General features: G+C 37.2%; 3 protein-coding genes across 6 annotated transcripts; 1 reads left to right on the top strand and 2 right to left on the bottom strand.

Moving 5' to 3' along the window:
- Window positions 1–80: 80 nt before the first annotated feature.
- RB195_021204 (uncharacterized protein) lies at window positions 81–2,358 on the bottom strand (the record flags this gene model as incomplete). 2 transcript variants are annotated; one of them, XM_064207825.1, is made up of 8 exons in its annotated part: window positions 81–182; window positions 415–425; window positions 488–540; window positions 1,035–1,103; window positions 1,366–1,484; window positions 1,538–1,673; window positions 1,945–2,053; window positions 2,253–2,358. In XM_064207825.1, the coding sequence occupies 8 exons, from the start codon at window positions 2,356–2,358 to the stop codon at window positions 81–83; spliced, it is 705 nt and encodes a 234-aa protein (XP_064063706.1). The 2 variants fall into 2 exon arrangements, with proteins under 2 accessions (XP_064063706.1, XP_013307209.1); XM_013451755.2 differs by lacking the exons at window positions 81–182; window positions 415–425 and having other exon boundaries at window positions 441–540.
- A 4,860-nt stretch (window positions 2,359–7,218) lies between these two features.
- On the top strand, window positions 7,219–8,918 carry RB195_021203 (uncharacterized protein; the record flags this gene model as incomplete). Of its 2 annotated transcripts, none has more annotated exons than XM_013451756.2 (4): window positions 7,219–7,275; window positions 8,133–8,267; window positions 8,704–8,772; window positions 8,841–8,918. In XM_013451756.2, 4 exons carry the CDS (start codon window positions 7,219–7,221, stop codon window positions 8,916–8,918), a joined length of 339 nt encoding a protein of 112 aa, XP_013307210.2. The 2 variants fall into 2 exon arrangements, with proteins under 2 accessions (XP_013307210.2, XP_064063705.1); XM_064207824.1 differs by having other exon boundaries at window positions 7,243–7,275.
- Window positions 8,919–10,506: 1,588 nt separating this feature from the next.
- On the bottom strand, window positions 10,507–22,723 carry RB195_021202 (uncharacterized protein; the record flags this gene model as incomplete). 2 transcript variants are annotated; one of them, XM_064207822.1, is made up of 28 exons in its annotated part: window positions 10,507–10,610; window positions 11,059–11,194; window positions 11,899–12,030; window positions 12,082–12,255; window positions 12,360–12,483; window positions 12,870–13,010; window positions 13,069–13,169; window positions 13,334–13,413; window positions 13,535–13,693; window positions 14,166–14,346; window positions 14,414–14,485; window positions 14,648–14,780; window positions 14,851–14,984; window positions 15,707–15,779; window positions 15,853–15,925; window positions 15,994–16,087; window positions 16,152–16,222; window positions 16,292–16,372; window positions 16,465–16,588; window positions 16,646–16,717; window positions 16,782–16,954; window positions 17,027–17,087; window positions 17,862–17,972; window positions 18,060–18,152; window positions 18,231–18,353; window positions 19,648–19,729; window positions 20,535–20,723; window positions 22,644–22,723. In XM_064207822.1, 28 exons carry the CDS (start codon window positions 22,721–22,723, stop codon window positions 10,507–10,509), a joined length of 3,171 nt encoding a protein of 1,056 aa, XP_064063703.1. The 2 variants fall into 2 exon arrangements, with proteins under 2 accessions (XP_064063703.1, XP_064063704.1); XM_064207823.1 differs by lacking the exons at window positions 17,862–17,972; window positions 18,060–18,152; window positions 22,644–22,723 and adding an exon at window positions 22,269–22,350 and having other exon boundaries at window positions 20,535–20,712.
- Between the last annotated feature and the right edge of the window lie 91 nt (window positions 22,724–22,814).

Raw genomic sequence — 22,814 nt, 5'->3', positions numbered from 1 at the left:
CACTGGTTTTGAAGAAAATGGCCAAAATTTCAAGTTTATACTTCTAAAAATTTTGGATATCTTGCCAAAGAAAGCAGCATTTAGAAATATAGAATCCTACTTTGAAGAAATTTGATGAGAAAAAAATTCACATGCTCACAACCATTATGCGAAGGCGAGAACATATGCACAAACATTAGCATCTGAAAATATGACGATTCATCTCTCAGATAGTTGTCTAAAGTATAGGAGAAGAGCACTATCTACAGATATTCATTCAGTGCAAGAATGATAGTGTAAAATGATACGGAGTGAGAGGGATCTTACAATCATGTATGCCAACTGACACATTCATAGACACCACATACATTCTTATGCATATGAGAGAAGAAACGATTAGAACCGAAAATAGGACTAATACATAAGTCATCTCACCGTATACGTGTCTCGTTGTCACGTTACTAACAGTTGCAGTCCTTCTTCTCCTGTCCAGCGGTAGCCGCAGCACGTGGAAGATTTTGTTTCGGTTGAACTCCCGTATCAGCTGCATTGAGGTCGATGCTGAAACTCAGAATAGAAAGTATAGTTCACGTGCGTCCGTGTACTTCACATATGTGAAAAAAGTGCTGAGTAATCCACGAGCAGTTGCAATGACGTTATAATATAGGAATGCATACAAACATTGGAAGCAATCGATGAATCATGGATTAGTTAGTTTGCGTTAAGTGAACCTACTCAGTAGAGAAAACTCAAATTTCCCCGCTCTAGAGGACAATGGCTCTTAAACAGCCAACGAACAGTCCAAGAGACGTTGTCATGGAATTTAGATCAGACTTTGTGGACAATTGTAGAGAGAAATTGCCTGTACCCTAATTCGGAGGAACACCTTTAACGTTTACAAAAGCCCTAAGCGTAGTTTGCTATCAAAATCACGAGGAAGAACAAAATAAATACAATGAAAACATAGCCAAATCTTTGTTTCAAGAAATAAAAGAAGCAAACATTTGCATACAGTTTTATGGAATCACCCTATAGTTTTTGTAAAAGTTAGTTACCTGCCGTCCTTTACATTTTGGTAGATCTTCCTCGCTGTTTCCAAAAACGCGTCTTCGACGTTGTCACCACTGAAAGAACAAATTAGCGAGCCGTGCGTGAACCCGCTTAAAAGTTGAAGCTGTCATGATATCCAGACATTTCGTCATGCATAACGTCAGACTAAAATACTGTAAATTTCAGAAGCGTACACTGAAAGTAGTTCCACGCTAGCAAACTTAGCTCATCCAATGTTGTTAAACATCGTCTACTGTTAGGAAAGAACGTGATGTGGTGCACAACAAATTAGTTTAAAAGTGAAAAACGGTACCAGTAAAGAATGAAAAAGCCTACGTCTTTGCCGAGCATTCTAGGAATGTAAGGCCATTTTCCTCAGCGAACGCTTTAGCCTCTTCGTAAGGTACATCTCGCTGTCCTTCGAGATCAGATTTATTGCCAATTAAGAAAATGGCCTGCAAAATTTGCCTATTGCATAATTCATGATTAAGTCAGGAGAATATCGAACCGTGTTCGGATTGGTTAGATTTCGTGCATCCGTTAGCCAGCTGCTGAGATGATTGTAGGTTGAGCGCCTTGTGATGTCATAAACCATCAGAGCTCCAGCAGCTCCACGATAATATGAACGTGTAACGGCCCGAAATCTAAAGTACAACAATTGGAGCAATTCATTGCAAGCTACAAAGAAGTTCCTCAAACAAGGAACTTCTGAAGATGCTTTTGCATTCATAAGAACTTCGTTAGAACGTGCTTTGCTAATCGCTGAAGAAAAAAAGCACAAAGGAAGACGCTCATCACTAATTTGTACCATTCTAGAATTTAGAGAAAACGTTCGAATTTAATGCTAAGGAGCGCGAAAATTAACCACAAACGTTACAGATGAAAGGAGGCACTATAATTGTTGAAGCTTTTTACCTTTCTTGCCCAGCAGTGTCCCAGATTTGAAGTTTGATTTTCTGTCCGCTGACCTCGATTATACGAGTCCCAAACTCAACACCGATGGTATGTGGGCAGTCTGCCATGACTAAACGGATAAAATTGGGGAACAAGAATATCATGTTGATGTGGTTAACACAGGGATGAAACCAATTTTCCCCTTTATTCCGTACTATTTCAAAGTAAACTCGCCTAAAGTGAAGGAAAATTAGACAAACACATAAAACACGACCACCATCTTTGAATTAAAAAAAATAGACAAATAATAAATATCAATGGTGACTCACACTTCTTTTCCGTAAATTGGTGCAACAAACATGATTTGCCAACACCCATATCACCGATGATTATGTATTTGAAGATGTAGGAGTAGTTATAGGGAGCTCCCGACATCCTCCAAAATTTTACCTGAAATGCTTTAAGGAATGCTATTGGAACGAAGTGAATTAAAACCAGCCAACGTGTCGAGATTAAATCGCGGTGACAGCCAGCTAAACACTTCAAAACACATATTGGTCAGCTAGCTATGGAGAGGAAAAACAGACGCATTCAACTCCGATCGATTGATTGCGCAGAGTGCATTTTTATTATGAGACCAGCCTGACGTTGAAAAGAGCACCTCTCTCCAAAAAATATGAAGACCTCAAAATGGAAAGCAAAAAAGTGTTAACGGTTGTATATAAATTTTGATTGTGAACTAGAATAACATCAATATGTAAAAAAAATGCAGGAAACAATATCGAAACAAATAGAAATATATAGAAGTGATACCTCAACATCACAACTTCAAATTTTTGCTCCAAGATAAATAAGTAATAAATAAAAATTCCCAATTCCCGAAGACATTAACAAACTAGTGGGTGTTGATGATTACTTCGTAAATAGTGGAACAACAACTCGAAACGTTGAAGGAGGAAAATTCTCGAGTATTAGAGAGTTAGTGGGACGAACAAGTTAGCACTTGAGGAAGAGTGCGAGTTTCGCAACCAAGCATCCACTAACACGACGCTCGATAGCACTCACCACGAACGATCAATGAAGTGACTAATGAACTGTCCCTACGACACTGAACCTTTAATTCGTAACCATATAACTTATCTACACCATTACTCGCACTCAATTGAGATGATATTTCCATCAAAGATCGAACAGCGGAAGAAAGACGGAACGAAAAACCACAATAACTGTTCTAGGAAGTAAGGTTTAAGGATTGTGGTAACCAGGTGTTGATTTAAAGCTGTAATAGAGGTGGTCAAGAAAACAACTAAATCAGTTTCTACTACGAAAAAGGACTAACTGAACGTGAAGACAACCGCTACGCCATGTGATCGATGATTCGCTGAGGTGTGATATTGATTGGCACCATTTAGGCGCCATTCAATTAATGCGCCAGTGACCTGGATTGACACAAATCCCTGTCCGTGTTCGAAATCTCCAATGGGAATTTCGGACCATTTGTTTCGTCGATTGTTGGTTTTTTCTTAGTTTTCCTCTTCATCTGTGAAAGGAGTAAGTCTCTCTTGTTTATATTTTAACATTGATTACTTCGTATAGTGTGGTGAATTTCTCGTATACATCCGAGCTCGTATCAAGTGTCTTTATCCTTGGAAAGATAATTACTGCGGTAGGAGATGGTGTCGCCCACTATTCTGATTCCGTGCTCCATTGGCATCTAGAAGAAAACGATAAGGAAACCATGGGCGACCACCTCTCCTCTTAACCGTACTGTAAGATGTTACTTCGCTGGTGTCTTGACGCAGACTCCGTTGCGGTGGTAATTCACTGTGGGACCTAACCATTTGTTCAATATTGCTATGTGAGGACTAGTGCATCTATATTTCTGCTAGGTGGTGTATTTAACCACAGACAAATTTTCATTGGACAGCAACATATCCAACTCAGGTCCATTCATTTGCTAGAGCGAGTTTATTCACCTGGATAAGTGATACGGGCTCTGGATTCTCGATAGCGAAGTTAGAGGACGGGTTAAGAGAGAGTGCTGATTACGCAAAGATCTTCCGTCTTGCTTTCTTTACGAAATAAGGGATGAAATGGATGAAATCAAATGGTTTTATGCGGGTACGATACACGCCCTAATATCCAATTATTCTAAAGAGGTAGCCGGCAGGTCTTCGTTTTATTAACCTGTAAGACTGAATGAAAATTCGGCAACGTTACGACGCGTTCCGATAGTTCCAACAGTGACGTTGATTTAAATGTGACTAATCGATTAAGAAAAAAATCTCTAGTTTCAGAGCGCTATTTTATTACGTTCAATTTCATTTATTTCATTGAAAAGGAGGTTAGAGGAACAAAACACAAATAGTCAGTAGGAAAAATGAAATGAGTATAGTCCGATCAAAATGACGTGAACATTGGTGCAGCTGCGTAAGCATTATTTCCTTCTTATCGTTAGCAGTTTTACTGCTTTCCAATTTCATCACGGAAAGAATTCTCATGCTCGGTCAAACACTCCCCCATACCGCTCCTTTTTTTTCACGGATGGCCAACATTACAGCTTATTAGTCTGGATCTATTCAGCGTTTTTAACATTGATTCGTCCCCTGTTTTTTTTTTTCCAGGTAGTAGACACAATTCCTATATCAATGACATCGTTGTGGTTTAATTTTTGTCTGCTCATTGAGAATTTGATATGTTCAGGTGCACATAGAAAATAGTATGAGAAATATCAGTATAAGAACAAGTAACAGTACAAGAAATAAATAGAATAAATATAGAATTATAGTATAAAAATATAAATAAGAAACAGTATTTATCTACAGTGAGTATCGTTGCGGTTACCAAATGAATTGATTTGTTAAATCAATGACTGTTTTGCCGGAAAAGTTGTTGTTAGGTCATTTCATGGAAAACTGTAAACTCGTCCAATATTCCACTTCAGACTTTATAGCTATTTCACAACTAAAAGTGAAATGATCGTTGCAACGGAATTTTTGAAGAAATGGACTTATTTCTGGCCTTTAGTGCGTATTTTAGTATGATGTTACGTTTAAACGAAAGAAACTCAGATTTAAGCGTGCGCACGTGCGCGGCCTGGCGCGCTCCAGATTTGTTATTAAAGGACACGGATTTTTCTGGCGCGCTGTTTGTGATTTCGAAATTCGAAGTTAACGGCGGATGTGTCATCCTTGTCATTGTTTTTGTGAAGTTTCTAGATGCTTTGTGTAGTTCGTAGTGTAAGATTAGAATTCTTCTCTTGAGTTTTTCTATACTTTCATTACTGTGCTGTTCATTTTTAGTGACTGTCTCGTAATCTTTCGAGTTTCCGGGCAGAGTGTGGTTGGAAGGGGAGGGCACTCAGCCGCGCTCTTATTTCTGGAAGTAAGTAACTAAATCAGTCGAGCCCTTAAGGCCTAAGCATTAGTATTAGAGGATCAATGACATGAAGGCTAAAGTTAATAAGCGAAAAAAGAAAGAATGAGCTTCCAGAAATAAGAGCACGGTTGAGTGCCCCGCCTCCACCACACTTTTCCCGAGGTTGCTCGAAGTATGGACTAATGTAATGTGTATTCCTTCTATGAAGTCATGCTTTTCTGAGACTGAACGAAAGGATCAAAATAGCTTGGAGCTTGCAGTTTTGAAGTGTTTGAGTTCGCACCATTTTTCAACACTTTGTTGAGGTATGGAATGAAGTAAAAAGATAGAAGAAGGCAAGATTTAGAAGTAATTGCAGGCGCATAAGGTATCGCTTGAAAAAATCCCCAGAAATTTGTGGGTTGTCGAAGTTGTGTGCTTAGAGAGTCCTTTTAAGAATTTCTCCACTTGTGGGAATGATGTCAGCAACTCGCTGCTCACCAAACATTTTATGGGGTTTTCGCTTATTTTCATTTGTTTTGCACAAGACTAGAACTAACAGTAGTGGATTTATCCCACTTGTGTGTGTGTGGTTTGATGATTCGTTTGGGTTCCGTGGGTTAATCATTCCTTGTACAAATTGTCTGCTCTCTTTCGCATTAATATAATCGGTTAACGATAATTTGTCAAAGTTCAGAGACATCAGGTGTTCTTTAGTACCAGAGAGAATGTTTGTTAGAATTTCAAACTCTCCGTTTCCGTAGCTCATATTGTGTTCAGACAATTATATTTTATCAAAAAGTGTTTCTAATTAATTTGACTTCTCTCTTTTTTCAGTTCATAGCGTAAGGAAATTTAATAGAAATTATGCAAAAGATGGCAGGAAATAGTCATTCAACAAAAAGATATTGTTCATAATTGAAGCCCTGAAAGCCAAACTCTCAAATTTTGTGTTCATTGTGAGAGCAGCTAAAAGACTTTTGTGTTTTCTTTTCAGTTGTTTTGATTTTTCCTTTACTGTCAAACTGATTCCCAGAAGGAGTAGTTTCCTAGTTTTTTGCGTAGGACCCAATGAGATGCGCATCAGGAGGTATCCGAGCTAATTTGGTGCAGCCAACAAGTCGAGACCAGACTAGTTGAGACAAGTTATGACACAAAACTTGACTAGTGATGTAGGAACTTCGAAATCCAATGAAATGGGTAACCAGAGAACTGTGTGAAGTTGAAATTTTACTTGTACAAAGGGAAAAGAAATATACCTTATACACATACTATAAATATATCTCCTATGTAGTCTTCTGCGTAACAATGCGGGATATTTCACGGGACTACTCGTTTATAGTGACTGTGGTGACATAACTACTAGATCCCAATTCTTTGGGATCCTGCATTGCGCCGCTGGATTAGGTCGTTCTTTTGCGCGCATTTTGAAGAATTTATGTATTTATGTAAGCAAACCTTGAAACATGTCAGTTAGTTTGTGTTAACTTGTCTTAACTTGTTTTATCTTGTCGGCTGTACCCAATTAACTTGGATACCTCCTGAGCGCCTCCCGACCCAATGATCTCATATTTTCAGTGGCCAGTGGTTATTTGGGATGAATTCCAGCATGGAATGTATTAATATTTTATGATTATTGTTAATATACTGTGGTACAGTTCGGGAGTTCTATTCTGTTTTGTAAAAAGAAAAACCATTTCATATATAACATTGATTGGAAAGAAGATAATCTTATTCGTTCTCAAGTATTAGTCATTACCGAAATATTGTGGGAGTTCATTGTCCATTGCCCTAGTTTTTTTCCCATTTATATCAGGGCCTTGCTGATGTCGTGAAACACGTCTCGTCATGCTCTGGATACTTCTCTTTTTTAAGTTGTAAATTTGGCGCATAAATGTCCTCCTTTTCGCAGATCTGGTGGTCTTCCATTTTTAAACAATGATTACGCGTCGTTCTCCTAGTATGTCTTACTTATACGCCACAAAATGCGAAAGGGTGGGTATTTTTGGGGTACTTTATTTTTACTACAGTCAGGTACGGTTTTTTGTTTCTTTTTTTTTGTCTTTTTGATGTCAGTTACAACCTTTCTAATCAGTGGGATCAGAGCATTTCTTGCATGCTTCTTTTTTTATTGACAAGACTTTTTATTCAACTCTGACCATTGTCTTTATGTTGTGTGGTCTTCTTCAAGAAGATTTCCATTCTAGCGCTAAAAGTCCGGAATTTAACTGCAGCTCACGACAGTGCTTATTTGATCAGGAATTTATGTTCAAAAATTTCTACGAAGGCTGAGATTTCTTTTCCCATTTCTGCGTCGAATTACCCAGACCATAATCTGATATTCTCGGTTAAGTAAAATTGATTTGTTAGTGCGGAACTGGGTTTGCAGGATAGTTCTCTCCTATCGTATTCCTGCATTTTTCACTTCTTCAAGTGGACACATATCTTCTATGTTTTGTGTTTTCGTGGCAAGAACGGGATTCTTTCTTCCAGTTTGTTGTTTGTCCTATCTTTCACTGTTGTAATCTGTGAATTGACATAGGAAATAGTTTCCCTCGAATTTGTTACGTTACTGCAACTCTGATAAGAGTCATTACTTTCATTACGCCGATCTGTTATCGGTACAATCGCTTTCCGGTAAAACAAGTGTTCAAATAGAAAGTTTTATTTTGTCATCAACTTCTTGTTAGGGTTCTGTATAGTTTTCTCAGGGTTATTTTAACTCGTAGTATTTGGTGATTCCTGAAGCGAGTTTACGTTTTGTTTCGTCATGTGACTTACCGATTTCGAGTAGTGTCATCTGCCATTTTGTTCATCTGGTCTCCTTTTTTATGTTTTCCGTTTATTTATAGCCTACTGACGCCATGTCGACTTCTGTGAAGCATCGAGAGTTCATCGGTGAGCCGATGGCCGAAAAGGAGGTCACTGCCATCGCTGGCATTGGACCTACATATGGTGCAAAACTAGCCGAAATAGGATTTGATAAGGTGAATTTTTTGATCTTTTTGTAAGCGTAATCAGTTAAGTTAATTTTTTGCTTTTCCTGCTTCTTGTTTTAAATTATTGTGATAGATGAGAGGTTTTTTTTGAATGAAACCACAGTTGGTTCTCTTTCGGAGAAGGTTCGTCGATGAAGAGACCACAGTTCTTAAGGGGATGGGTATTGCTGTTCTTTGACGGCGTTTCAGTTTTTTTCACTGTCAAAATTGTCTTATCTGATTGAGTAAGGGAGAATTTAACAGGAGCTTATGTCAAGAGAAATTCTTTTTCCTTTGCACACTTGAGGTTTCATTCATATCCGTTTGTTTGTCTATTTTCATATATTGTAGTCGAAGGAAATTTTCGAAAGAATGAATCTATTGATATTCTTCAAAACAATGTCGTAATACAGTTATTTTCTTATTAAAATTTCGTATATTGCAGGCTTACATCCTTTTCGGGCAGTTTTTGCTCCTCAAGAAAGACGAAGACCTCTTCACGGAATGGTTGAAGGTAAGTGCAGCTTTAACCTGTTTTTCTCCCTTAGTTCCACTTATCTGTTGGTTTTTTTTCTTTTCCAGGATACTGCCGGAGTGTCTTCTCAGCATGCGAAGAGCGCTTACAATTGTCTGAACGCTTGGGCGGAGCAGTTCATTTAGTTCCTAAATGAGCGAATCGCAGAGTATTTGGTTGCTTCTCTTGATTATGTTGTCAACTTGAAAACTTGTTTGCCCTACGGTTATTATGCATAGTTCTTCAAGAACTTTTTTGTGTTTTGTGAATAACATTGAATTTTGATAAGAAATTTCCGTTGACCATTGTTTTTCGATTAAGTACATAAAAGATTATGACCGAAGTTTGTGTGTTACTGTAAAGATAATGCACTCGAAATCAAAGTTCAGATGGTTTTTCGCAGTGGATTTCTATCTGTTATGGATACTTGACTGATTCTTTATGGTTTGGGTGAATTTTAAGGTGATACCTAGAAACTATGTATTTTTTTTTTGAATGTCACGGTTTATGTCGAATAGAGTTTGTCTTTGATGGCCTTTTCCACACTTGGAAGTCTCAGTTTGGCATCGGCTAAGAAAAAAGAACTAAAGCAGACGTTGCAAAGCTGTTCAGGACTGGATTTTTGTAATGAAATAAGATCCTGGAAAAGACAGGTATATGAGTTAATGGAAGATTCTTTTAAAACCTTTGTCTTGTTGGTGTCATTTTTGAAAAGTTTAAGTGAAACAGACGATTTTCGTTCTGTTAAACGAAACAAGGGGAGTGGTGCCGCGAATGAACGGAAAAAAGACTCTATGAGGAACGCTATCCTCATATCCTTCAGAGTCTGCGGACCAACTGGCAGACCTTAGGTGTGATAGGGAGGAGACGGACTCTCTTCAGATAAAGGGGTCTCGCTCATGGGATGACGATTCCTTCACCAACCATCTAAAAAGCGAAGGCGGTCGGAGCCCCGGCTCATGGCTCATCGCATCCGTGAAGCAGACCAATGTCTTCATATCCACGTGTTTTCCCATACGGCTTGTTCAGTCATCTGATACGTAGAGCTGACAAAATGTTCAGTGAACCGACTAACAAGTTCAGTATCCAGGTGGGTACGGGATGAATTACATGGATCTTAAACGATGTTTAGCGAACATGGGTCTAGTTACGTTAAGAAGGAAGAAATGAGCGTTGGGATACTAGGTTGAGTCATAAATAACTCTCGCCCAGGCACATAACACCTATTGTTTTTGTTTACGCATACATTGGGTTATCCAAGCGAAGGATTTTTGTTTTCGCTACGCCGGTAGAAATCCGGTTAGTCAAATATATGAAAAAAAAAACAAAACAAAACGGAAGGAATTTACAACTCAACCTAATATTACATTTTGTTTCAGTTGTGAATCTATGGTGACTGTAAACAATTCGATCGATGCCCTTCACCTTTTAAGGAATCTTACGCTGGAAATCTTCGTGGATTTCTGTTTCTTTGGAGGGTAAAGGTGAGTGCAGAGTGCTCCTCATTCCTCCTACGTGGTTTTGATTTTTTTTTGCTCTACGAAATCTTCACCACTCCATAGGATATGTTTCACTTAGACTTGTTTATTGTTGAACCTCACTAGATGGGATTTTCTTTCGTCTTTTAAAATTTTTATCCATTTATTAACATTTATTAACAACAGAGAAAATCTACAAAATAGTAAAGTATTTCGGAAAATTTTGAAAAAAATGAGCTTTTTTCGAGTAGAATTTTCAATTCGGTCGGAACATTCCTGATGTTGTTGGTGGGGTAGGGAGATGTCCATGATGGTGTGCGTCATGAATATGTTCATTTAGCCAATAGCAATTAACTTCTCCTGAATTGTTAATGAATGGTACATTTAATGGAATCTTATAAATAAAGAGGAATTACTGTAAACAAGTTCTCTGGCTGCACAGTTATAACTTAAAGGCATCACCCCACGAATCTGAGGTGGTACGGATTTCAGGTGGAGTATCTGTACACGAGATCGTAGATTAAGGAGAGGAGGGTGATTCCGTCCATTTTCTCCTAATTGCTGTGAAAAACGGGCCGGAAGATACGGCTTCGAGCGTTCCGGCGCGCTATTTTCTACAACGAGTTCGATTGGAGCGCTCCAGCCTTGTGCACGCGCCGCATCTTCCGGACCGTTTTTTTTACGGCAATTAGGAAGAAATGGACGGAATCACCCACCTCTCCACAATCTACGACACCTCAGATTCGTAGGGTTATACCTTTAAGGCATTTTTTAAAATTGGACTTTGTTGCTCTAATTATTCACATACCTTTTCCTTTAACCTGTACTATTCCTCGCTTCACTAACGTGTACTCATTGGTGGTCATAAGTCTCAATGCTGTTACTTCGCTGGTTTGGATCTGATTAGGAGGACAATTCGACTGCATCCTGGACGCGAAGTTTACCTAAAGTCGGTATTCGCAGACAAAATATCACGAAATTGACGTTGGAATCTGTATTTAGAAATAAAGAATTCGGGTTGTAGACTACTAGTATGAGCGAAAACGTCCTACCCCTGTGCGTGCCCCGTGGAGCCAATTTTTTGGTTTTACTTGAACACGCCGCTTAGGAGACCTCATTGATCATAGACAGCTCGCTGGTGGACGCAGCGCGTGTATATAACTGGCGCGTTCTTACGTACCTACCATAGGAAACAACTATAAATCTAGAAAGTATGAAAGTAAGTGGATCAAGGGCATCAGGGTAATTACTGTAGGTGTAAAGAGTTGCCCCATCGCGTAAAATGGTCTCCCTGAGTCCTGGTTTTGTAAATGGGGTTATGCGTCTCTCTTGTGGTACCGATATGAGTAAAGAAATCTACTTTGTAAGGATTCATTACGTCCATCCTTGTGGTGTAAAGAGTTGCCTCGTTGGTTAAATTGGTCCCCTGACTCCTGGTTTTGTAAATGGAGTTATGCGCTTCTTTTGTGATACTTGTCAACTGTAAAACAACTGACATCGAGCATTTCCAGGAATGCTGTTTTCAAAAAAGTCTTATAATTACAGATCTCGTAGAACGTGTACGTGAAAGATACGCAGAATTCCTACGTAACACGGTTATCGGAAACTTCGAAATCATTAACATTCCCCAAAACCGTTTGAACCTTACCGTATCGCCAAACAAACAATATCTTGGCGAGCGAATTCCGATCACTCCGGCCGCAATCGGTCCACAATGAAAGCCAATACGAACACGAATCTTGAAATCTGGACAATGAGCGACAACGTATGTGTAGGATTCCTGAAATAAATAATTCAAATTTGCAAAAAAAAACGAGCAGCTCTGCCCTACCTCTCGAATATCCAAACTGCATTCAGCAATTTCAATAACGTGACGACCCTCATTTTCATTCGGTACCCCGGATGCTACCATATACGTTTCACCGGTAGTTTCTACTTTATACGCGTCATGTTTCTTGATGATATTGTCAAAACGATCAAAAATATCATTTAAGAAGCTGATAACCTGAAACAGTTGGTTTAATTTAAAAGAAAATCTAGAAATTCCTAGTAAACCTAAACACATTTGACTCAAACTTTCTTATCCAAAACTGCCACCATATCACAAACCTCATCCGATCTGCTTTTCCTGACAAGAGCAGGAAAATCACAAAGCTGTACAAAGCATACTGTCGCAGCATCGTAACTACGTGGAGGTATGGTTCCACCTTGTTTGAGGACATCAGCGACAGATCTGTAAAATATGGTCATGTCGGTAGTTTTTTGTAACCACTACGGTTTCCCCTGAACTCTTCCCTCAGTAAGCAAAAACTCAGAGTGGAGACCTCACTGTTTATAGTTGCAGGCGAATCGCTGCGATCCGCCCGTCTTTAATCAATATCTATCAAAAGTATAATACTACATCGCCACTGATCGTGAAAATATGCGGCAAACCATTTCTTTCTTCTGGTTTATATAACTATAAATAATATAATATTGATAATAATAAATAATATAATATAGACGTAAAGATGCTGTTTGGTACTTCACAATTTTTCTACATGTTCCTTTATTGTGGACTGAGTTCTGGGATTGAATTCACACATCTTCGTTCCATAGTAACAAAATATTCGCACTAACGCTGGTAGCATCTCGTAGAGAAGGCGATTCGTCTGATCCTGAGCTTCCTGAAGCATCGCATTCCTTTCGGCAACGATTTGCTCAAGATTTTGTGCATATTTCTCGTTCATTCGTAGCATTTGATCAACCAAATTTCCTTTCCTGGATGAATATAAATTGCCTAACGATCCACTGATCATATTTTCTTTCTAAAGCTTACGAAGCACTGAAAGCTTTGTTCACTGCTGTTAGAACGTTACGGAGACTTGGTCGAGACTCTGAAGCAGTTGTATAGCATTCCTTCATAAGTCGGGTAAGGGCCTGAAAGTTAAAATTATTTATGATTATTTATCCACCGAACAACAATATCAACTAGAACGTTCTTCATTTTGTATTTATTCAACCTTCTAACAACTTCCCATATACATCTTTTTAAAAGTTTTGTTCGATAAAGAGTATTTTTTCAAAAAAAAAAAATGAAGGACGCTTGCCTTTTGCTCTGGTGAACCATCATAGTCGTCAACTTCTGGCTTCAATCGTCGTTTTAGGATTTCGGCTACTAATGCTGAAATGATTAAGCTGTTTTTTTTCTAGTAGCTGTGGCATTGTTTAGATGAATTTTTCTTTATTTAAGCTTAAAAATTAACTTAAAAAAACATGGAAAATGTGAGGAGAGAAACCTCTACCTCTTCCTCGTAAACCGGTCTTAGAAAATGGATCCTCTCTGTACATTAACCAATAGAGAATCATTCCCAAACTATAGATATCTCCTTGTGGAGAACCACGTGGATAATTGTCGCAATTTTCTGTTTCCTTAAGTAGTTCCGGTGCGAACATAGGGAAGTCTGAACACAAAAAAGTTTACTTATTACAGAAGACTTAGATCATTCCAGATTTTCTCAGGAATTTATCAGAGACAATGTTTACATTCAATATATGCACATAGATGTGGATTCTGTCATCCACATAACACTTAAAATGTGCATTTAATCAATATTATCCTGAATTATTGGGAATACACATGGAAAAAAGGAGGAATCAATCCAAAAAAAAGTAGTATGAAAAGGTTGGTCTGCAGCTCCGATCAGGAGAAGTCTGCTTGTTTCACCTTCAGCTAATAAAAAATACATAATAAACGCATAAAATAATTAACAAATTTTATTCTTAACTAATATAGTTCGATTTAACTTAACTTGATTTTTTTTTGAAAATTTTTTCCATGAAAGTTATACCGAAAATACAATTTAAATCAATAAAAAAAGCTACTCAACTAACACAACTTAATAATCGATCATCTTCAACAAAATCAGTACTCACAGTCAGGATTCAAGTTGTGTTCCGGCATGATTTGCAGCACTTTTTCTGCTATGAGCTCATGAAGCATACTGGCAACTCCGAAATGAGTTAATTTCAGGACCCAATTTGAGTCAACAAGGCAGTGTTTTGTTATCAGAAGACCATGATAACGTATTGGTGATTTGTGAAGATATTGTAGACCCTTAAATTGCATTTATTTTAGAACTTCGGACAATTCAATAACAATAAAATTCATCGAATTTCTATACCTTCAGTATATCTCTCAAAAATGCTGATCTGAACAAATCATCGATGGGAAAGTCCGGATCCTTGATGAAATCCTGAAATATGTACACATATTAGTAACGCTTGAAATTGTTGTTCAATGAAGTTGCCTCGCTATCAGCTGACTTTAGATCCTGACATAGATTTTGGCCAATAGTTTTGTCAAGTGGTATATGAATTTCTGGATAAAAGGATGATCGATAACAGGAAAAAAAAACCTCTAGAGACGCTCGGTCTATGAGCGCATAGAGAATGTAAAAATTCTCCAGTTCATTTGCACAAATTCCCAGGAACGTGGCTAAATTGTCGTGGTTCAATTGTCGTAGATCGTAAAGAAACTTGAGTTCAGGCCTACAAATAGATTTTGTGAAACAGATTTTGAAATGTGGCTGGATATTTGAGGAAAAAAACTGTGACCTACTTGGTCCATTTGATTTTCTTCAAATGCCTTAAACCAATAAATTCGGCTTTATTACTCCCAAGTAATGCATACGATGCTACTGTTCTTCTTTTTCCGGATATCCCCTCACCAGCTTTAGAACCTTTGAAATTTGCCTGAAACATGTCGAAATTCAATGTAATTCCTGAGTTTATTGTTTGTTACAGAGAAAAAAAATGTTGGAAAATAAAACCAGGGTTTCGCATGGTTGTTTTACGTTCACCATATAAAAGCAGCAAATATTGTTTTTCTCTTATTTTTGTGTGTTTGAAAAAATTCATGATCGTAGTTGATCTAAATTTGATCTTAGCATATCGATAACAAGATCGATAAAAATGTTTTCGGGGCGCCCACCAACCTGCGTCGCTGCAAAGCCATTTTGCCGGGCGTCAGGTTAAAATCCTCTTTTTTAGTTCAGTGTATAAATTTTTCACCTCCTACTTCGTTTTTTTAAAATAGGTTTACCTTTTCCCCCGTTCTTAATATGTTTTTTGAAAAATTAGAAAAAAAAATAGTCTTTTATTACTTTGATGTTTCGATTATTTGTTTTATTATTGAGGAGTGTACGTTTTGTATGATTTTTTTTCCTGTCCCGTGTAGTTAAACACTGGAAAAATCCTTAACTTACTAAATCTTAGCTACCATAACCAGAACAGCTACAGTTATTCTGGAAAAAATTGTTGTAAGGAAGACGTTTATAAATTAGTTACGTGCTGTTTTCCACTTTAATTCTTTTTTTGAACTAAGTATCCATAATTCCCACTAATAACCTTGTTTTTTTTAGTGTACTTTGCAGAATTCTACTTTTATTCGCTTTTTTCAAGTTATGTACAATTACCTGTTTATTCTCGATTATCTTTAATTGATCCTTGGGGATTTTCCAATGCATACGATAGACGTTGAAGCAGTGTCTGAAAAGTTATTCGAGTTCCTGTTTGTTTGTTTGTTTGTTGTTGTTGTTGTAAAAAAAACTAAAATTCATACCGTCTACTAATGATGTAACCAATAACAATAGCAACGACACCGATTACACCGAATACAATACCAAGGATCATTCCTGTAATATGATTTCTATTCCTTTTTTTTTGCAGGAATACGTTGAGGGAGAATTTCAAACAACCTCACCGATATGATTCTGACAATTTCCCAATCGGAGACATTCTTTTATCTGTTGTTGTTGTATGTCGGTAAGGAATTCAGCATCCATAATTTTTGACGTCTACAAAGATGATTATCCGAGAATTTTTTCCAGTAAAACAATTCGTTCGCCTACGAACACTTACCACTGTGAAACAAGTGATTGCTGAACATGGACTAGGTTGTGTAAGTACCTCGAAGATGACGTTGTATGGTCCTGAAAATGGAAGCGAATACGGTAGTGACTGTACATTAAACTGTGAGTTTTTTTTTACTAGTAATTTACCGTTAGGATCAGAGAGAGTATAGAAATAGTAATGATACAGCATTGTTCCTCCACCATCAAATTGAAATGCTCCCAATGAGTCTGTGGTTTTAAAGAAATTAGCAGTTTTTTTTTTACAAATGTAAAACATGTATGTATCTTCCCTTTCAAACTCATCCATATTCGGAACTTACTGGAAAAAGATTTCGATTTCATTGTATCGGAAAATGACTGCGTATCCCCTGTGCCTCCAATTTTAGCTCCATAACAATATCCATAACATGAGTTATACAATGAAATATATCTGTCCATATCGCCCTTGACGAGAATAATCAATAACTATAAGATGTATTGCTATATACGTAGCCCACCTACCTGTACAGGATTTGAAATCAACGATGATAGTCTTGCGCTGGCCATCGCATAGTTCTCCATATATGGTGCAAGCTGAAATCCATTTAAACACACTCAGCGATTGAGATACGGTAAGAGATGATACTGTCAGTCCTACCACAATAACATCGCTATCCGCGATTGTGGATCGTGCCCCGGAATCAGCGAAACAATTCTCTACTGGACTATCGCAAAGCACAATAACGATGTAGTGTTGGCTGGATAGTCCACGAACGTCTAATCGATCCAGAGCTTCTTTCAAATTCTCAAAATCTGCACCGATTGCGATCACTGAAACATCTTTGCGATTCCCTGGATTTCATTGGTTTCCCAGTTATTAGGCGTAGGAATCTATGTACATACCTTTTGTTGACATTTGTATAAACCGTATATTTTCGGATAGCCGACGAAAGTCTGAGGTAATCTAGAAGTAGAGTGCATGTGAGGCTGTCTGATAAGGTTTGAGAAATGTTTTTATTTTTGGAAAATTATTTATGGATTTTGCTGCGGTGAGGAGGTACTAGTTCTTTAATCTGAGTAGCAATATCGTACTGTATGACATTCTACTTTACTTTATCCACATTGAAGCTAGTTTTATACTTTTCTTCACATCAGGAAATGGTCGTTTTTCTAAAAAAATATCTTATCAAGGATCGATAATTTCTGATAACTTTTCGGTAGGGCTGATATAGCGCAGTCGGTAATAGGTTCAACTATGATTTCACGATCTGGGGTTCAAAACCGCTCTAGTGCAATCCAAGTCTTTCCTAATTCTGAACTCGATGAATCGGTATCAGACCTGTCTGAGAGGGTTAAAACACTGACTTAATCATTTGCTGGTCCTCGCAAATCATTGTATATCCCAACACGCGTTCCAAAACCTCAACGATTACGGATTTCAGTAAAACGCGTTGGCGCATTCCAGGTGGATTGATATGCCGGAGAGCTTATCCTTTATGCTTTGGATTAAGAAATCGCGTGCACCGGTTAGGACAAATCTGTGCGTTCTAGCGAATACGGTAGGCAAGAATGTGCAAAGATTCTTCCGCTGGATGATTCCTGAAGGAGAATCGGGACAATTTTGGCGAACTAGTTTCTCAAGCAGTGATAAATCCGCTAAAAACTATCATGAATTAATTTCTTTTTCAAATTCAAAAAATTAAAATTGAAGTATGCACCAAAAAGAAAAATCTCTCACCTCGAATTTATTCTTTATAAGTAAGGATCCAGTTGCATTTAAATAATCGTCAACAGCATTGACGATGGAATACTGGTCCCTGTTTAGAAGATGAGGGCCGACAAGCGTAATCTACACGATAGAAATTAAGTAGCAAAGAATAAAATTAGAAATTTATATTTTTTTTTGTGGTTCAATATTATTATTACAGATGCGTACCTGTAATTCCTCTAAATATCTAGCGATTTGTATAAGAGATTGCGAGATTCCTGCGGAAGATGAGGTTGCTACATTAACAGTGTTAGGGAATATCTTGAAAAGAAAAAAAAAGAATTTTTGTTGGAAATTAAGTACAAAAAGCAATATTCCCTCATTCTTCTTGCTACTTACCGTTGGATTCATAGCATAAGGTGAACTCAACGTCCTTGCGAAAACTGGTCTTTTCCAAAAATATCCAAGGCGACCTACTTGCTCTTGTTCATCGCTGCATGGTGGCGCCACATAAGCGTTCACCTAAATTAAAAGTTTAGTATCCTTCATTTAAGTTTTTGATCAGATTGCTTGGATTGATGGATTTTAAATGGAATTTGATGATGATTTTTAAAAATGAGTTTACGTGTGATTGTTTTGCAGTAGTAGGTAAACGTTCTTCAATTGCTGACACAAAAATATGGTGCCCTGGAAGAATCTGCACTTAATTATTAGGTTGGGGGAATAAGTTCGTAGAGTTTTTTTTTTTGTAATGATTTGGTTAATCTTTGGTAAAGTGTTTATACTATTTGAAAGAGCTCCTCTTGGTCTACAAAACTGTAATAATTGTTTTTTAAAATAATCTAGTTTTTTCGATTATTTTCCAACTTTAGAAATGGAATATCCAGGATTATGCAAAAATCAGCACTTTTTACACTTGTTTACTTTTCTTCGCTTTTCATCAGGATCAAAAAAGCTGCCACAGCCGCTCGGGAGATTTGCGACGTCTATAGAGGTGTCGTGAGCGTGCCCAGTGCACAGAAATGGTTTGCAAAATTAAAAATAACGGGTACTTTGACCTCGGATCTCGTCCTTCCGGCAGAGCCTTCGGATTTTGGCGAGAAAGGTTGTTTGGTAGGATTGGAAAGGTCTAGTACACTTAGATGTGGTCGAGAAAAAAAATACGGTCCACAAGGAACTCTGGATTGCACAGGTACACCGTGTAAATAAGGCTTATTGAACTGAAAAGATCCGAAAACCGCCCTCAGTGAGCTCGAATTGGTGGTTTCTCAGCATAGACCGTACTCTTCAGAGCTTGCGCCGACTGATTATCACTTCCTACAGCTGCAGGAGCTTTTTGACTTTTTGACGAAAAGCGAAAAAAAAGTAGTGGGTGTCGAAAATGCTTATTTTTAACCTTTAGATATCTCATTTCTTAGGATGAACAATGATAAAAAAATTAAATTCTTCATAAAAACAATCATCATAGTTCTTTGCTAAAATCTCCATAATATTTGAGAGAGCAAAAGAAGCTCTTTCAAATGTTACGAATACTTTACTAAAGTGCAAACATATTATTATAAAATAAAGTATAACATAAAACTCTACGAACGTGTTCGCCATTTTAATAGTTTGTAACGTTGGTGATTAAATTAATTGTTTTGAGAACGGCATCATGAAACGAATTGTGGAAAACATAAGGCAAACACAAACTTCAAATTGTCTCGCTAAGTTTCTGAAAGAAAAGTGACTTCTTTAGGGTTTTTCTAGTAATTTTCTCACCCATACGACTCTAATTGTTACGAATTCTTGAAAAGAAGTGATTAAGTATTCTTACATTTTCCCTAAAGAACAACTCCGCTGCCATTGATGTTCCTCTTGATGGACTATCGTGTGAGCATCCATTGCGAGGTACAATCCTGAATACATAGACTTACTATTTCAATCTGTTGAGATTTACGAATAGCATAAAGATGTTCCCATGTGGAAAAAAGTTTCGAATACCAGAAACTTTTCCTTTTTCAAAGGAAACTTAAAGAAAAGTCAAGTTTAGTTCAGATTCTTCTCGAAAAAGATGCAATTATTCTTTTGTGGTTAAAATGAACTGTGAAATAGATTTTTGCTTGGAAAAGTTAGTGGATACAATAGATTTAGTCGCCTTGTACATGCGCTTCATTTACAAAATGTTCACAATGCTCTATGATAGTAGACTTAGAAGTGAGTTAACAAACTCGTTTATAATGGGAATGAGCCAAAAGCTTTCCATGATCCCAGGAAATTATCAAAAATCCTAAAAAAAATAGGTGGATGACCGGTTATTTTGGTGAAAACTAATGAGAGGTTTCTTAAAAACAATTGAAATTTGAATTATACTAAAGTGCGCTTAGCCAGAGCCAATAGGAACTTTGTTTTCAACAATATTATTCTAGGATAAACGTGTTCTCTAATCATAAAATTAAAAAAAATAAAGTAAAAGTAATATAATACGAATACAATAATAATATAATATAAAAATAAAAACAATAAACAAATAATAATACAATATAATACATATAATACGAATATAAAGTAGTGTATTGGGCAAAGTTAACTTTTTTTTGAATCTTTGAGACATTTTGAATAATATTAAGATTGTTAGTGTAATACATGGGAAATGTTCGTGAGTTTCTGAGAAATTCCGTAAGTTAGGATTGTGGATTTCTTACTCAAGAATCGTGAACCTACTGAATAGGATCGGAAACGCAAGCGGAGTTTTGCCTCGCTTCTTCCAGAGCTGCTTCGCACAATTGTTGTAAGTCATCCATATCGCCAATAAGTCCCAATTTAAGGTGTTTGCTTGGAACAGTAAGAAATAGAAGAGCATTCATAAGGTGTGTTAGCATATCTTCAGGATGTAGCCATTCTGTAATAGTTCTTAAAAAATGTCGAAAAGGAAAAAAACCAAGAGAACTGAGAAGATTTCATTTATGCATAAATATGAATCAATATCAGTGAAGTAGCAGATGATGCCTCTGTTAACAGGTAATGAGCGAGTATGCGCCATTAGTGAGGTATTGAACGCATCCTATTGTGTAAGCACCTCAATACATCCTCGTAATCGACTCATGCGATGAGCACTTTATAATTTCTATAATACTTCCCTCAATAAAAGCTAGTCATATAGGTAGGAATCCATAATTCTTAGGAATGTCCATTTTTGTGGCAAAAAATACCCCCGAAGTTGAGCAAACCTTGTTCACCACCCGGAAAATATCCATGTTTTCGTGTCTTCTAATCACAGCACAAGATTTTGCTTACACAAAATTATCCATCATCAGATCCACAAATTTTTCAAACGTAAACTTTTATAGTTCTAGCATTTTTTTCAAATTTTGCACTTACTGAAATGGGGACTCTTTCTAAATACATCCGAAAAAATCTTTTCCCTCTATTTTCCTCAAGTAAGGCGAAGTTTATTTGTAAGAATTACGAATTTTATACAGAGTTGGTGCATCAAATATTTTCCGCTTGTAAAATGAATTTTTTGGACAAAGATGTTTCCCAAAAAACCTACTTTAACACCACTTTTCAACATGCCAAAAAAAATCGGTTTCTTTTCCATGAATTATCCAAAGGAACTTGTTTTTATATTTCTTTTTTCTTCATTGTTTATACGTCAAATATCGGTTATTTCGTTAATGTCTAGGTACTCCTTTTATAATTTTATGACGTGTGATTTGCTCCTTCTAGCAGTGTTTTTGTTGTAACATCTATAATATTTGAGTAAAAAAAAACTTGAAAAAACTGGCTGTGCATGATTCTTCGCCATCTGTCCATAATGAGTTAACATGAACTATAAGAGTTCATTTATGCCCTATTCAATGTAGATCTACTGAGGTTTTTCCTCCTCCCGTGTACTGGAATTAAGGAGTAATTAAATGATTCCGCTCAAAGCTTTCAACACATGGTTCTGGAACGGTTCTGGGATTTTTTTTTTCATTTAATACAATTTTTTGGGATTTTATTTGCTACACTTAGACGTGAACTGGTTGTAGAATTCTCTGATATTGTTTATATCCATGAATTATGGAGTTTCTAGCGGATTCTCTGTTAGACGTTGGTTTTATGTCTTCCTCTTAGTTAATGGTTGGTAGACTGATAGTGAAGCTATTGTTCGAGGATATCTTTCCTTGTAAAATCCTTTTATTAGTGGTAGATAGAGTATGAGACCTAGTGTGCAAGTACCACACCTCCATCCAGAAATCAGATGGATCAGGGGCACTCCACTTATCAGTTCACGAAGAAACTCTTTGCACTAGTACAGAGTAGTGAAACTCATTTCATCATTTCTGCAAGTGTAAACAGTTGCCTCGTGCGGCCAACTGATCCGTCCGCCCTTGATCCATTTCTCTTCTGGATTTGTTGACGATGGTTTGGTGTTTTTTTTTAGTAATATTTCTAACTACTCCAGGTTCCTACCGGCCACTGGAGAGAGCACTACATCGAAAGTTTCCACGAACCCTGCCTTTGAAGATGCGGATCTCTTTGGAGAATCCGACATCTGAATCTCACTCATATTTTACGGAGAAATCTCGAAACTGCTGAGATTTCGTAAAGAAAATCATACAAAAGTTTCCTCTCCGTCGGAAGTTGCGCCAGTGACCGATTCACGTGGATTCAATCGCATTCATGTGGTATTAAATCCCCAAAAAAAATCAAATTTCTTCTGGAAGAGCGTTTCCTACAAACAACCAAACTTACAGCATTTCGTCTGCTGTGAAAAATTAGCATTTTATGTATATGTATATTTTTCATGGAAAGTTCTTCTATCGAACATTACAGAGAAGAACTAACCCGGTGAGTATTTGTAGCTGACCATTTTCACTCGAATGTACGGTAGCACTTTTGATCCTTGAAAGGGCAATGGTCAACATTGACACCGTTCTCTGAACCGACATTAGCCCGTGGATGTTCTCTGATTAAGGCGATCGGTGGTTTTTTTTTTTCGTTCATTTAACGACGCTG

The sequence above is a fragment of the Necator americanus genome, chromosome X (genome assembly GCF_031761385.1).
Source record: "Necator americanus strain Aroian chromosome X, whole genome shotgun sequence".
Classification (NCBI taxonomy): domain Eukaryota; kingdom Metazoa; phylum Nematoda; class Chromadorea; order Rhabditida; family Ancylostomatidae; genus Necator; species Necator americanus.
Note: the sequence above shows the minus strand (reverse complement) of the source record. Positions and strands in the feature narration are given on the sequence as shown.